Below are 15,867 nucleotides of genomic sequence, written 5' to 3' on the forward strand. Positions count from 1 at the left end.
ACCAAAGCTTTCAGTGTAAATTTCTTAAAAACATTAATGTCGATGAATGAGGCTTCAAGTTAAAAGGTTTCTAGGTTTAAAGGGGTTATGCTACATACCAAAAATTTTAGAACTGGTAAAAATTTTTGTAACCAAAGCACTGATTAAAATTCCTCTTCAAATTATAAGGCAAGATTAGAAAATTATTTCTAAACAAAACTTTTACTTAAACATTTTTATATCTATTTCTTTTGGGTCATGCGTAACGAAAAAACTTTACTTAGATGCTTATCTGATTTTACCATTTAGCATGAAATTATGTTTCGTTCATTTATATAACACTTTTCTGAAAAATTACTAGTAGGCTGGCATGATCCCTTTGTTTAGCCAAATGCTTCAACCAATTAAATTTTGAAAAATTACATAAGCTTGCATAAATCATTTTCTAAAAATTTACTTTTCATGAAAAGTGTTTCGATGAAGGTGCTTCCAGATGCCTTGTTCATGCTCAATGCCTAAAATCATGAAACTGCATGAACTGGCGTTTTCTGACTGAGAAAAGACGTTTTAGAGCGTTTCCAGGCATGCCTTGGTTTCATGAGCTCAAATGCCTAAAAACAGTTTTGGTGTTCCTAGAATGCCATAACTTAGCGTTTTATGCACTGAGGCCGTAACTAAATTTGATATGAATAAAACTTCTAACACATCAAGAAGTGTCTTTCTGCATTGTAAATAACATTCCTTTCATGCATGTGAAACATTTTTAATATGTTTCAGCTTTATTCATGAAACTGCATGAACTTTCGTTTTCTGACTGAGAAAGACGTTTTAGAGCGTTTCCAAGCATGCCTTGGTTTCATGAGCTCAAATGCCTAAAAACAGTTTTTGGTGTTCCTAGAATGCCATAACTTCGCGTTTTATGCACTGAGGCTGTAACTAAACTTGATATGAATAAAACTTCTAACACATCAAGAAGTGTCTTTCTGCATTGTAAATAACATTCCTCAGGTCATGTAGTTTCATGAAAAAGCTAAACCAAATTAAAAATATTTCACATGCATGAAATGAATGTTATTTACAATGCAGAAAGAGACTTCTTGATGTGTTAGAAGTTTTATTCATATCAAGTTTAGTTACAGCCTCAGTGCATAAAACGTTAAGTTATGGCATTCTAGGAACACCAAAACTGTTTTTAGGCATTTGAGCTCATGAAGCCAAGACATGCTTGGAAACGCTCTAAAACGTCTTTTCTCAGTCAGAAAACGAAAGTTAATGTACTTTCATGAATACAGCTGACCCACATTAAAAATGTTTCACATGCATGAAAGGAATGTTATTTACAATGCAGAAAGACACTTCTTGATGTGTTAGAAGTTTTATTCATATCAAATGTAGTTACAGCCTCAGTGCATAAAACGCCAAGTTATGGCATTCTAGGAACACCAAAACTGTTATTAGGCATCTATGCTCATGAAACTAAGGAATGCTTGGAAACGCTCTAAAACGTCTTTTCTCGGTCAGAAAACGCCAGTTCATGCAGTTTCATGAAAACGCTGAACCACATTAAAAATGTTTCACATGCATGAAAGGAATGTTATTTACAATGCCGAAAGACACTTCTTGATGTGTTAGAAGTTTTATTCATATCAAGTTTATTTACGGCATCAGTGCATAAAACGCTAAGTTATGGCTTTATAGGAACACCAAAACTGTTTTTAGTCATTTGAGCTCATGAAACCAAGGCATGCCTGGAAACGCTCAAAAACGTCTTTTCTCAGTCAGAAAACGAAAGTTAATGTACTTTCATGAATACAGCTGACCCACATTAAAAATGTTTCACATGCATGAAAGGAATGTTATTTACAATGCAGAAAGACACGGCTTGATGTGTTAGAAGTTTTATTCATATCAAGTTTAGATACGGCCTCAGTGCTTAAATCGCTACGTTAGGGCCATCTAGGAACTCCAGAAGTCTTTTTAGGCATCTATGCTCATGAAACGAAGGCATGCTTGGAAACCCTCTAAAACGTCTTTTCTCAGTCAGAAAACGCCAGTTCATGCAGTTTCATGAAAAAGCTAAACCACATTAAAAATGTTTCACATGCATGAAAGGAATGTTATTTACAATGCAGAAAGACACTTCTTGATGTGTTAGAAGTTTTATTCATATCAAATTTAGATACAGCCTCAGTGCATAAAACGCTCAGTTATAGCCTTCTAGAAATGACAAAAGTCTTTTTAGACATCTATTCTTATGAAACTAACGCATGCTTGGAATCGCTCTAAAACGTCTTTTCTCAGTCAGAAAACGCCAGTTCATGCAGTTTCATGAAAAAGCTGAACCACATTAAAAATGTTTCACATGCATGAAAGGAATGTTATTTACAATGCAGAAAGACACGGCTTGATGTGTTAGAAGTTTTATTCATATCAAGTTTAGTTACGGCCTCAGTGCATAAAACGCTAAGTTATGGCATTCTAGGAACACCAAAACTGTTTTTAGGCATTTGAGCTCATGAAACCAAGGCATGCCTGGAAACGCTCGAAAACGTCTTTTCTCAGTCAGAAAACGCCGTTTCATGCAGTTTCATGAAAAAGCTAAACCACATTAAAAATATTTCACATGCATGAAAGGAATGTTATTTACAATGCAGAAAGACACTTCTTGATGTGTTAGAAGTTTTATTCATATCAAATGTAGTTACAGCCTCAGTGCATAAAACGCTATGTTATGGCATTCTAGGAACACCAAAACTGTTTTTAGGCATTTGAGCTCATGAAACCAAGGCATGCCTGGAAACGCTCTAAAACGTCTTTTCTCAGTCAGAAAACGCCGTTTCATGCAGTTTCATGACAAAGCTAAACCACATTAAAAATATTTCACCTGCATGAAAGGAATTTTATTTACAATGCAGAAAGATACTTCTTGATGTGTTAGAAGTTTTATTCATATCAAGTTTAGATACGGCCTCAGTACATAAAACGCTAAGTTAGGGCATTCTAGGAACACCAAAACTGTTTTTAGGCATTTGAGCTCATGAAGTCAAGACATGCTTGGAAACGCTCTAAAACGTCTTTTTTATCAGTCAGAAAAAGAAAGTTAATGTAGATTCATGAAAAAGCTGACCTACAATAAAAATGTTTCACATGCATGAAAGGAATGTTATTTACAATGCAGAAAGACAGTTCTTGACGTGTTAGAAGTTTTTTTCATATCAAGTTTAGTTAAGGCCTCAGTGTTTAAAACGCTAAGTTATGGCATTCTAGGAACTTCAAAACTGTTTTTAGGCATCTATGCTCATGAAACTAAGGAATGCTTGGGAACGCTCTAAAACGTCTTTTCTCAGTCAGAAAACGCCAGTTCATGCAGTTTCATGAAAACGCTGAACCACCTTAAAAATGTTTCACATGCATGAAAGGAATGTTATTTACAATGCAGAAAGACACTTCTTGATGTGTTAGAAGTTTTATTCATATCAAATGTAGTTACAGCCTCAGTGCATAAAACGCTCAGTTAGAGCCTTCTAGAAATGACAAAAGTGTTTTTAGACATCTATGCTCATGAAACTAACGCATGCTTGGAATCGCTCTAAAACGTCTTTTCTCAGTCAGAAAACGCCAGTTCATGCAGTTTCATGAAAAAGCTAAACCACATTAAAAATATTTCACATGCATGAAAGGAATGTTATTTACAATGCAGAAAGACACTTCTTGATGTGTTAGAAGTTTTATTCATATCAAGTTTATTTACGGCATCAGTGCATAAAACGCTAAGTTATGGCTTTCTAGGAACACCAAAACTGTTTTTAGTCATTTGAGCTCATGAAACCAAGGCAACCAACGGAATCGCTCTAAAACCGCTCTAATCGCTCTAAAACGTCTTTTCTCAGTCAGAAAACGCCAGTTCATGCAGTTTCATGAAATAGCTGAACCACATTAAAAATGTTTCACATGCATGAAAGGAATGTTATTTACAATGCAGAAAGACACTTCATGATGTGTTAGAAGTTTTATTCATATTAAGTTTAGTTACGGCCTCAGTGCATAAAACGCTAAGTTAGGGCCATCTAGGAACACCAAAACTGTTTTTTAGGCATCTGAGCTCATAAAAACCAAGGCATGCTTGGCATTGACATTATCACTTTTAATATGGCAGCAAATTGTTAGATGTAAGTCCTGGATCTTCAGAAAAGCCTGTTTTTGTAAAGTGCTGCAATGTCTGAGGGGTTGAATCATTTTGTTTGCAATTGTAAGTAAATTACATCGAACTATTACATTATATACCTTTAACCTTTTCCAGTAAATGATTGAAATTTGGAGCTTCTTGATTCCTGTGGAATCAGAAGCTTCTTTGGAGCTCATTTGCATTATCCAAAAGACACAGTTAGAACATTGTCTTTAAAATTTCACCAGTCCATTATTCACTGCCCAAACCACAGTACCTCTGGCAGTGCTCTGAACACATACATGATGGGAAAAGATTATCTATCATCCAGCCATTGCTGCCCCATGCCGAGCCAGAGTAATTTTAATGTTGGTCCCAGACTAAACATTAGGAATCAGTTTTGAGAAAGAAGTATTAAATTGTTTATTATGTAACCTAACAACAACAACATTAATAATAATAAATTATTATATTAATGCTAAATGTGGAAGAAAAAAGTTGTCACAAACTTTGTACTTTGGTTTGTTTGAATGGTAGGACTGTATAACTAATTCTGTTTTCTGCATTCTGGGTCATGTTTTGCAGAAGTATCAGCAGCTCCTGTAGCACTCTTTTACCAGGAGAAAGAAGCAAGGTGCAGAGAGCGGAAAGGGCTTGAATGAAGTGTGTTTGGCTCTAGATAATAATATTAGAGGACCTAACGATTTAGGATTGTTACCATAAACAACCCTGATCACTTGTGGTGCGTACAGCTCTGTTCTTCTGACATGTTGCTCAGTTTAAACTATGGAAACAGTAAGATTAGGCTACCCATATCATTATGTCTCACGGTCCAAATTGAAGCAAGTGGACCAACTATTTAAGAATGCCTGGTCTAATTTCTTCCCTACCACCCAAATTGGAATCCAAGACGAAGAGGAGTTGTGCCCCTCTCTTAGCCGCCATCTCCTGTGCCCCTCTCCTCTCCCCATCTCCTCCACTGCTGAAAGTGTGGTGGTGAGCCTTGGGCATCTGCATTTGGGCAATTCTAGCTGCTCAAGATGTTTCATCACTCATTTAAATAAAACGAAAACAAACACAATCTTTTTAAGCCAGTCTTTATTCCCCGTGGACTTCACAAGCAAACTGACTGAATACCTACACAAAAGCAGCAATTGCTGATTAAGCATTTAGACAAAAGAGATTAAAAGCTGTGAGAGACTTTTTAAAATACATTGAGCAATGTGAACCCTTTTAAAGAGCTATTTGCTAAACTGAGATACAAAAGGTTGACATTCCAGTTTGCATGGCATTTTCCAAATTAGGTTACCCAAATCTGTTTTTCTCTCTTCCAGTTTAGTCACTGACCTTCGGTCTGATTTTAATGAGTCATTAACTCTATACGAACAAACAATAGCTACCATAAAGGCATATTCTCTCATGAAAGACATTTCAGAGTACTTTTGTCAGAACGTCTGCACAAACAACAATACAATTGCTTCCGGAAAAGTAACTAGAACTGGTTAAATGCGGTTTTCAACAAAGTCACAGGACACATTTCATAATGGCAGTTATATTGATCGATGATCATTTTAACTCACAATTACTTTAGTTTGAAAACCTTGCATTAAATTAAACATCAAACACTCATGTACACTCACCTATGGATTCAATCAAAAGCATATACATTTAAGTAATTTAATATTTACAAAAACATTCACAATAAAAAGCTCTTACAATTATTTCCTCAGTGCAGGAACTATTTGTATGAACTCTCACCTATGTACTTAAGCTTGACAGGCTCTTGCTTTTGTATCTGGCAGCTACTGGTAATATTTATGTATGCAGTAGCATATGCCCTTGAAACTAAGTGTGGGCAGAATGACAGTGCAGCATTAAAACCTCTGTCTTTTTCAACAGTTCAACAATTCCATCACCACTCAATGTTAACTAAATCCAGTGGATCTCTATTACTGTCTTGCGGACTCACAGCAACGCACATTTTGGATGTCTCTCTTATTCACAAGTGATCCAGTTCATCAGCTTGTTAGCAGGAAGTGCCATGAACTAAACTATGACAGATAAGGGAGACCAACAAAACGTGCTGTTCTGCGAGTCCACAGGATGGGAATTGAGAACCACTGACTCGACCAAACTCTGTGGACTGTCATATTGGGTCTCAATACATAATACATTTAAGTGTTTTAATGCCACATTAAAAAAAAAAAATTATTTTAAATGTAAAAAATAAACATTCTTCCATGGTTTCAAAAATAAAGCCAAAACTGCCACAATTTTGTCACAGACATGCAAATACTATTGCATGTTATCTTTCAGGATTTGTGAATTGAGATGACATGCTCCTTTAACCTGAAATCAGTGTTTTGAAAATGACTGATCTAACATTTGATTTGTGTGTTTTTTAATGGTTGATTTTATTAATCAGTGCCATTTTGACTAAATTGTTTACTTGTGATATTTCTTATTGTACAAATTTCTTACACTTTTATAATGGCTATTACTGTTCATTAGATATTATTGTTCAATAAATAATATTTATATAAATAATAGTAGCATTTAATGGGAGTATTAGGAAACAGGCTGTGTGTTAGTTACTGATGGTGCACATTGTTATGACATGAAATGGTGACAAGAGTCTTTATGAGTGTGTCAGTAGTAAATATTTTTATATTGAAATTAACTAAAAAGTATATACAAGGAAATTATATATTTTTAGTACTTTCAGGACACAACCAACAAATCCCTTTAGAGGTAGGTTTTGAAGCATGGATGGCTGGTTTAAGCTGGTCCTTAGCTGGTCATGTGGTGGTCCAATTAGCCATCTTAAACCAGCTTATGACCAGTTAAGGACCACTTCAACTTTAAAATCTACCTAACCAGCATATGCTGGTTTTTTCAACAGGGATGTATTTGACCAGAGCTGTCATCGGAAACCCCTTAACCTCTAACAACATATATGTAACCTGTATCACAAAACCAGTCATAAGGGTCAATTTCTCAAAATTGATATTTATACATCATCTGGAAGCTGAATAAATAAGCTTTCCATTGATGTATGGTTTGTTAGAACAGGACAATATTTCATCGAGATGCAACTATTTGAATATCTGGAATCTCAGTGTGCAAAAAAATCAAAATATTGAGAAAATGGCCTTTAAAGTTGTCCAGATGAAGTTCTTAATAATGTATTTTACTAATTAAAACTTAAGTTTTCATATATTTACAGTAGGAATTTTGCAAAATCTTTATGGAACATGATCTTTACTTAATTTCCTAATGATTTTTGCCTTAAAAGAAAAATCAATCATTTTGACCCATACAATGTATTTTTGGCTATTGTTACAAATATACCCCAGCGACTTAAGACTGGTTTTGTGCTCCAGGGTCACATATGATATTGAGCTGAAAAATGAACGCTGTTTCAGAAGCAGGTAATCAAACTCACTCTTTTTCATTATACTCTACATAATTCAATAAGCTTTTTAACTTTAATGAAGTCAGTGTTCATTCATAAGTGACATTTTCAAATTAGGCTTTGATTACTTACGTGTTACCTATCACCAAATCACAATCCTACTGTAATTGATAAATAATAAGGTGACATATGCTGTATTATTTACATGTTTAAACCATGACACAGTGGACATTTAGCCAAAATAAATATAATGGTATCAGATGACACAATTTTTACATTTTATTTGTTTTTTATTACATTTACAATTTCAGAACACTACAGTTTAATTAAAAAAGATCACTAATCTTAAAATATTACAGTTTAGTCTTGCAATAGACCATAGTAGGATTATTCACCTAACATTATGACTTTATTCTCACAGTCTAAGATTATTTATTATTTTACCATGACACTGAAACACAAATATACTCATAGTGATAATACTAAATGCAAATACTAAATTGCAAGTAAGCATATAAATATGCATAGTTTGGAAATCAAAATAAAAAATGGGGAACTGTTGTTGACAAATCATACTGTATTGTGTTTTGGTGCATAATTTCATAGCATCTTTGTAATAAGGCAGATGCTAACCATACAAAGCAGCATTTTGCTAGATATGGACATGTTAGCTAGAAACATTATCAAGATATTTAGAGAAACTAGTATTACGGTAAAAAAATTTGGATGCTTTTTTTTTTGCCAGTATACTGATAACAAACTGATACCACTGATTTCAAGCTCTTTCATCTGTGTAGTGATGAGCCATGCTCTGGCACATGCAGCAGTACTGGATGCCGTAGGAGTGAGAAAAAGTTGTCATTTTAGACAGCTTTTGAATGAGCTCCTGAGTGCAGGCTGACATCATGAATATTTTTGCTATGAGAGAAATTTGTCATTTAATCAGGTGGAATTACATTGTTAATAGGATATTTACATAAAAACATCATAATTTATAAATAAAAGGCCATTCTCTAGCCTGCTTTTGGTAAAGTCAAGGCATCACCAAAATATATTCTATTTGAGCATAAAAAACACATCTATATTTTTGGATTTTGTGTTTCTGATTTAAATATATTATTTAATCAAAGTCATTTTTTACCAACCACTTATTACCAACCAGACTGACATTATTTCTTTCATACTAAACTTCTTATTAAGAATTAACAGATGTTGATGTTTTATTGAAAATAATAAAGTTTGAAGTCACCATTGTGGAGATAAGCATTTGCTTTTGTTGGGCTCTTGACCCTTGACTTTATAACTTTGTTTTTTTCTGTGGTTGTTGTGATTATGTGTTTCTAAAGCACATTAATTATAGTGAAACTCGGGAGAGAAAATCTGGTCAGATAACGCTGGTTATTTGTTGGTGGTAATTTAATCATCATAGTAGCCATTCTTGTTGGATATAATGGCTTTAATTTGTGCTTTTTTTTACAGCAGTCTTGTGATGATATGACCAAAGATTTTTAATGTTTTTATGCATCTTGAAAGGAGACTTTTTGACACACAAACATCAAGAATCAGCACATGTATCTCAACAATGGTGACAATCAACAAAAAGCTTGTTTTGTGATGATCAGGGCTAATATGAATATTTTCTCAATTGTCACCATTGTTGAGATTCATATGCAGATTCGTGATGTCTGTGACTCTAAATGTGCTTGGCTAAATCATGCTCTCAAAAAAGACTTGTAAACTTTCAAAGTAGCAATGCATAATTTTATTTGAATTAAGTTTATATTAAATTAAACCAGAAAAAAAGCTATAATGAACATCAAGGGTCAAGAGCACAACTCAAGCAAATGCTAATCTCCACAACGGTGACTTCAAACTTTATTAATTTCAGTTAATTCTCAATAAGAAATTTTGTATGAAAGAAATAAAGTCAGACTGGTTTGTATTAAGTGAAGATTCTGTGATCTAGACAGATCTATTAGTGTTTCATGTTCTTTTGGGATTTAAAGGGTTTGTGTTTTCTGAGGTTTGTGGGTTACCACTGTGCTGAAGAGTAGAGCGTGAGCTGAAAAATTTAAATTCATAAAGAATGTTTTATGATGATAATCCAGACAATATGTGCAAAGTAACAATTAAGAAAAAAAAAAAACTTTAAAAAAATGTAGGGTACTTGACTTCAATTTTATAGCTTTTGTTTGAAAGCTGTTTTTGCCAGTCATTAACCGTTTTTTTTTTTTCAAATGGTCTTTGATCCATTGATGATAAATGTTTGGTATCCTGTGCTGCTATGCGTTTCATTTTTTTTTTTACGTTTAAATCTTTTACAGTGTGGGCTGAATTGGTCGGATACAGATATTGGGAATTTGAACTCTGTTTAAAGACACGTGTCTTATAATGCATTGGTGGGTGGGTGACGATAAAGTAGGGATTGATCTGTGTCTGTGCAGTCTTATGCTGATGTATTCATCTGTATTACGCTGTTAAAACTGGAAGTGTAACTAATTTTAGGAAAAGCTGTCTTTGGACTAACAGGGAAGTTTTGAGTTCTGCAAAGTACAGCCTGTTTTCATACATTTTATTACAAAGATGTTTTACATGTCAAAAGATCAGGAAACTTGTCTATTCAATTCAATAGGTCCTAGACCTACAATAAATGCTGATATTTTGTGATTTTGAGGATAATACATGTCAATTTCAATACAGGGTTTGTATGAGTTTCTATATGCAATTCAAAAATTCCACAAAAAAGTTAAAATAGCGTAAAATTGTTATTGTCTTTAAGTACACCATTTTAACATTCTATTTTGGAGTATTTGATTGTTTTGTTCTGAACTATTTTGACTGCCTCTTGTCACAACCACATTGAACTCTGAGATTCTGCCCACACAGCCAGCAGCAAAAGTGTTCCTTATGCCAGAAATGACCATCGGCCTCCTGAAGGAACATTTCTGAGAAGATCAGCTACAAAAGAAAGTGAGAGACACAGAGAATTAATTGCTGTTTATTTCACATACACCTCTGAAGCTAAATAATATGTGGACATCTTTATGCCTTGTTGTGAAAGTTTTCCTTAAATTTTGTTTAATTCTTCAAATCTTTTACTAAAAATGTGTTTTTCTTCTCTATTTTAATTTACCTCATCACAGCCCAGGCAGCGAGGTCTGATGCTCTGGCAGTAATGGCGTCCACACAGCAGGGCTCCTTCTTTCCAAAAGTAAATCAAGTCCACCAGAGCCTCACCACATTCACAGCACACAAAGCAGTTGGGATGCCACAGTCTTGTGTACCTGGCTCTATCAGCATACACCACAGGGCTGTCCATAGCTGCCAACTGTCCACAGCCACTGCAATGCTGAGAGACAGAGAAACAGACAGAGAGACAGAGAAGGTACAAAGGAGTTAGGAGTAGGGTTGCAAAGGGGCGGAAAATTTCCGGTAAATTTCCGGAAACTTTCCATGGAAACTTTGTCCGGGGAATTTTGGAAATATTCCAATTTGGAAATTTAACAGAAATTTACGGGAATTTATGGGAATTTATGGGAATTAATGGGAAATTTGGGGAAATTTAGAGAAGCTGTATCATAAACAAATATAAATTTCAACATTTTGTTTGATTATAAGCTGACATGCATGCAAACTAATACAAATTTTCAAAATGACATTTTTTGATTTTTTTTTGGAATCTGTGATGCTTTTTGCCTGGATTTAACTTAAAAAGAACAAATTTTTTTTCAAAACTGAAATCTTTTCTAACAATATAAGTCTTTACTATTACTTTTTATTAACTGAACACATCCTTGTTTAATAAAAGTATTGAAAAAAAAAAAAACATACTGACCCCAACCTTTTGAACAGTACTGTACTATTAAAAAAGGATTTATATTTTAAATAAATGCTGTTCTTTTTTATTAAAAAATCCTGTAAGAAAAGGGAATTTAAAAAATATTAAGCAGCACAGCTGTTTCCAAAATTGATAAATCAGCATTTCAGAATGATTTCTGAAGGATTACATCAATGTGACAGTGAAGACTGTAGTAAATTCAGCTTTTTTTCATAGCAATACATTATATTTTAAAGTATATTAAAACAGAAAACCATTATTTTAAATTGTAATACTTCACAATATTACTGTTTTGTTCTGTATTTTTGCTGAAAAATAAATGAAGGCTTGATGTACATAAGAAATCATAAGAGATGTTCAGAAAACATCAAAAATAGGAATGTGTCCAAACTTTTGACCAGTTCTGTACTTCTGTATGAAACTGGCTAGCGGAAGGTATAAGGAATAGCACTGCAGCTTAAGCTAGCTAGCGCATGATACTTCCTAAATAGTAAATGAAATAATGCTAACTAGCTTAGATTGTTCATATCTGATTTACTGGCCAGCTACTGTATAAACACTGGGACATGAGATATACTGTATAAACATTTTGGTTTTTTGGTTGCTAGTTAAACTTACCTAAACTTACTTAATTTACACAAGTAATATCAAAATTTAGATGTAGCCCTTGGGCTCAAATGCAGCAACTGTGCCTTCAGAGAAAATGGGGGGGAATTCCCCCCTTAGGTGACTACTAGGGGAACTGTGTGGGGGAGGGTAATGTTTAGACTGTTTTTTAAATTATTATTATCTCACCTAAATGTTTGCTCAGCCAGTGTATTTGTTTTAACAATGGCATAATTTAGTTGCACAGTAGCTTACACACAGCACAAGGAAGTTTTATATTTTATATATTTTTTTTATATATATATTTTTGTAATATTTATTTAATTGACATGAACACTAACCATAATATATTTTGATAGTTTGATCTGTGCATGTTATAGAGGAATGTACAGTGGATGTAGGGTGTGTGGCCTTAACAGCCCTGCAGTAAGCAGTGTGCATGTGACTGAGCAGTGTGTAGGTCAGAAATTAAACTAAAATTGCATTAAACCTGGTTGTTTTATCCAAGATTATGCTGCAAGTTTTTCTTCTCATCTACATTTACATTCCCAGTTCCTGCAATTTTGCAAATTCCCAGTTTATTCCCAATAATTCCCATTAATTCCCATATATTCCCATTAATTCCCGTTAATTCCCATATATTCCCGTTAATTCCCATGGAAAGTTTCCAGTCTTGAAAATTCCCGGAATTTTGCAACCCTAGTTAGGAGTATATAGCAAAGCTGGATTACCAAAAAAAGTCTAAATGGTGAAATTAAAGGGGTCATGAACTGCAAAACCAAAACTCCCTTGATCTAAGAGGTCATAAAAACATCCTGCAAGTTTGTGATTCATGTGATGTATCCCAATTTTCAAGCAGTAGAAACTGGATAAATATTCTGAATTATACCAATCCATAATCTGATACAGCCTGGAATTAAACTACACCATGTTTGCACATTTGCCAGAGAAGAACTGGTCTTCTGACTGAACCTGGTTTCTCCCAAGGTTTTTTTTTCTCCACTTCTGTCACCTCTGGCTTGCCTACCCAGCCAGAAATGTTTCACGTTCTGGTAATGTTTTCAGCGACAAGTTTTATTTTAGTTCCCAGAATGTTCTGCTAATAGGTAGAATAACATTCTCTAAAAACATTCTAAAACTGTTTATTGATAACATTGTTAGAACATTATCCTCTAAGATTATAATAAAGCTTCCCATCAAACTAGATGTGGACTTACATTGCTCAGTATGGCGTTATTTTAATGACAATGTCGAGAGCGCATTATCGTAGCGCTAAAGTAGATTAATACAATGCATGAGCGTGAATCTCTCCGCTCGCACGCGGATTTCCTTTGCTCTTGCACAAAACCAGACGTGCGCTCTCAGATTCATGCTGCTCTCACCCAGAGAGATTGCACGCACTTAAAACGTGTCTCTCCTCTCTCTCAAGTGTGCATGTGCTTGCTCAAACTGTGGTGCACTCTCAGATAATTAGAATAGAAATAGAACAGAAAATAATTATTTTAAATGTTGTCAAAAGTTATTAACCAATCAGATTTTTCTACGACTGAGAGATAAACAATCTATATGAAATCTTAATGGCTATAGGGAAATGAACCTGGAATTCTTTCCACAATCAAAGATTTCATTTACATCTATTTTCGCAATTGATGTTGATTTGATAGGAATAGCCAACATACCAACTGAGAATCTATTGCAATTATTTTCATACATCTGACACACTGTAAAATCCAATAGTTTACCTTACTTAGATATAATTAGTTATCTTTACTTAGTTGCTATACTTACTAGGTTTTATTAAGTTACAGCTACTTTCAAGCGAGTAAAACAGTTTACTTACTACTTTGAATGATGCTTACTTAAAATATTCAAGTAGCCACAAAGGAACCAATGACATTAATAAACCAGTGAGAGGCAGCAGTGCACTAATATGTTGCTAATTTGCAAAATAACAACAGAAGAAGAAGAAAATAATTTTTTTTTTGAGGTGGCAATTGTTAATCTGCAGTTATTTTTCACCAGTTACCTTCACTCATTTCCCAAAGTCATCTTGAATGTTGTTTCAATACAACTATATATTTGAGAGAACATCACATAAACTGACTTCATAAATTGATGTTGATTTTCGTAAAATGTTGTTGGTGTGTCTTATTTTATTTATTTTTTTTTTACTTACCATTATAGTGATTAATGTTCCGTTTGGTTGGGCACTTGGAACTTTGCTTTTTTGATTATAATTTTCTTTCTATTGATGCAGCAATGCAACATGAAGTCATAGTTTTTGATTTCAAGGGAAGGAAAGTAATAATAGGTTGCTTTTAGAAGGTAACCTTCAAGTTCTGATATTTCGATTAGCTAAATCTTTTCAATTCTTTAGCTAATATATTTTTTATGTTTATTAATGATTTTTTACAATTTTATTGTTCTTCATAAACACCTTGAGAAACTTTATTGGGTTGAGACAGTCCTTTAATATTTGTGATAATGTGCTCAAGTCACAAACTTCAACATTCAGCATGTGAATCACAACGATGGTAACAATTCAATTTTATTTATTTTTATTAATTGTGACAATAACCATTATATTATTTTATTTTCTCTTTTTGTTGTGTTACTGCTGACACAAGTCAGTAAATAAAATTAGCAAATAAAAACAACAACAGTAAAACAAAGCAATTGCATAATTTATTCATGCCGCAATGCACTCTGGGAGTCAGTGAGTAGCTATACTAAGTCAAGTGTAAGCCTAAAGTAAATGATTAAGTACCCCCTACAGTTCTTTTTTAGTTACTAGAGCTCCCGTGTAAGTAAACTATACTAACTAAGCATTTGTCAGTACAACATACTATTCCTATTTCACTTTACTTAGTTTTTTTAAGGCAATCGGTTTGCATGTTTTTTTTAAGTAAGCCCAACTAATTAGATTTTACAGTGCATATGACATAACAGTTATCTTTTATATGAAGTCTTTAGAACCACAGGCTATGATATGTTGCATTTAGATAAATCGCTCAAAGGGGTTTGACCAACCAGTTGGACAGAGGTTATTTATATGTAATTGCTAAATATTATTAAACTGGAAATGAATTAAAGATTTATCTTTGACTGTACATACACAAAAGAGATAAAGTAGTAAAACGAAGTACAATAACCAGTATATGTTAAAACAAAAATACAACAATAAAAAATAAAGGAAAGGGCCTAAAAATCTGTTTTGAGATGTTTTTTTCAAGTGCATAACGATAACTATTGAAAAATGTTTAATCCAGGTGCGAAAATAATTATTTTCTAGCGAATGAGCACGGAGAGATTTGCGAGTGCACAGGACATTTCATTCGCGAGTCATACGCATATTACAACAATTTACTCTTCACTAAGAATAATGGTAACATTTCTAACTGTTAATATTATAAAATAAGATATTCTTTAAGACGTATACAGTATACAAATGCAACCTCTGGAGGATACGGTCTTCTGTTTGAGAACGTCCTAAATATTCAGCAGTGTAATTAAAATGACAGTATGATGGTGACATCACTGTGATGACAGTATGGATGATGACATCACTGTTTTTATCACAGTTTATCTGAACTGTTTTCATAATTGATGAGGTTTACAGTTTTTGAACTAAATCAATACTGATCTGAACAATGACACTAAGGTGTGTTTTTAAGAACTGCTTTACAGCAGAATTGATCTCTGTTTGTCTCACTGAATCCTCAACAGACCAATAGTGTCAGTACTGTCAGTTTAATTATATTGCTGATTATTGTAAAGGTGATAAATCTATCAGAGCATTCACAGTTTTTATGGATTGCATGTCTCTGGTATACCATATTTTATTTACCTAGTAAAAGAGATTAT

The 15,867-nt window shown here is 33.7% G+C and overlaps 1 protein-coding gene across 1 annotated transcript in view; it reads right to left on the minus strand.

Moving 5' to 3' along the window:
- Positions 1–5,225: 5,225 nt before the first annotated feature.
- Positions 5,226–15,867, minus strand: part of lmcd1 (LIM and cysteine-rich domains 1) — a 28,745-nt gene continuing 18,103 nt past the window's right edge. Inside the window, exons 3-4 of the mRNA XM_051104353.1 lie at positions 10,693–10,908; positions 5,226–10,517 (exon numbers count right to left, since the gene is read on the minus strand). Of these exons, the coding sequence (XP_050960310.1) occupies positions 10,389–10,517; positions 10,693–10,908 (345 nt within the window). The 3' untranslated portion in view covers positions 5,226–10,388. The remainder of the gene's footprint in view (positions 10,518–10,692; positions 10,909–15,867) is intronic.

The sequence above is a fragment of the Labeo rohita genome, unplaced genomic scaffold (genome assembly GCF_022985175.1).
Source record: "Labeo rohita strain BAU-BD-2019 unplaced genomic scaffold, IGBB_LRoh.1.0 scaffold_696, whole genome shotgun sequence".
Classification (NCBI taxonomy): domain Eukaryota; kingdom Metazoa; phylum Chordata; class Actinopteri; order Cypriniformes; family Cyprinidae; genus Labeo; species Labeo rohita.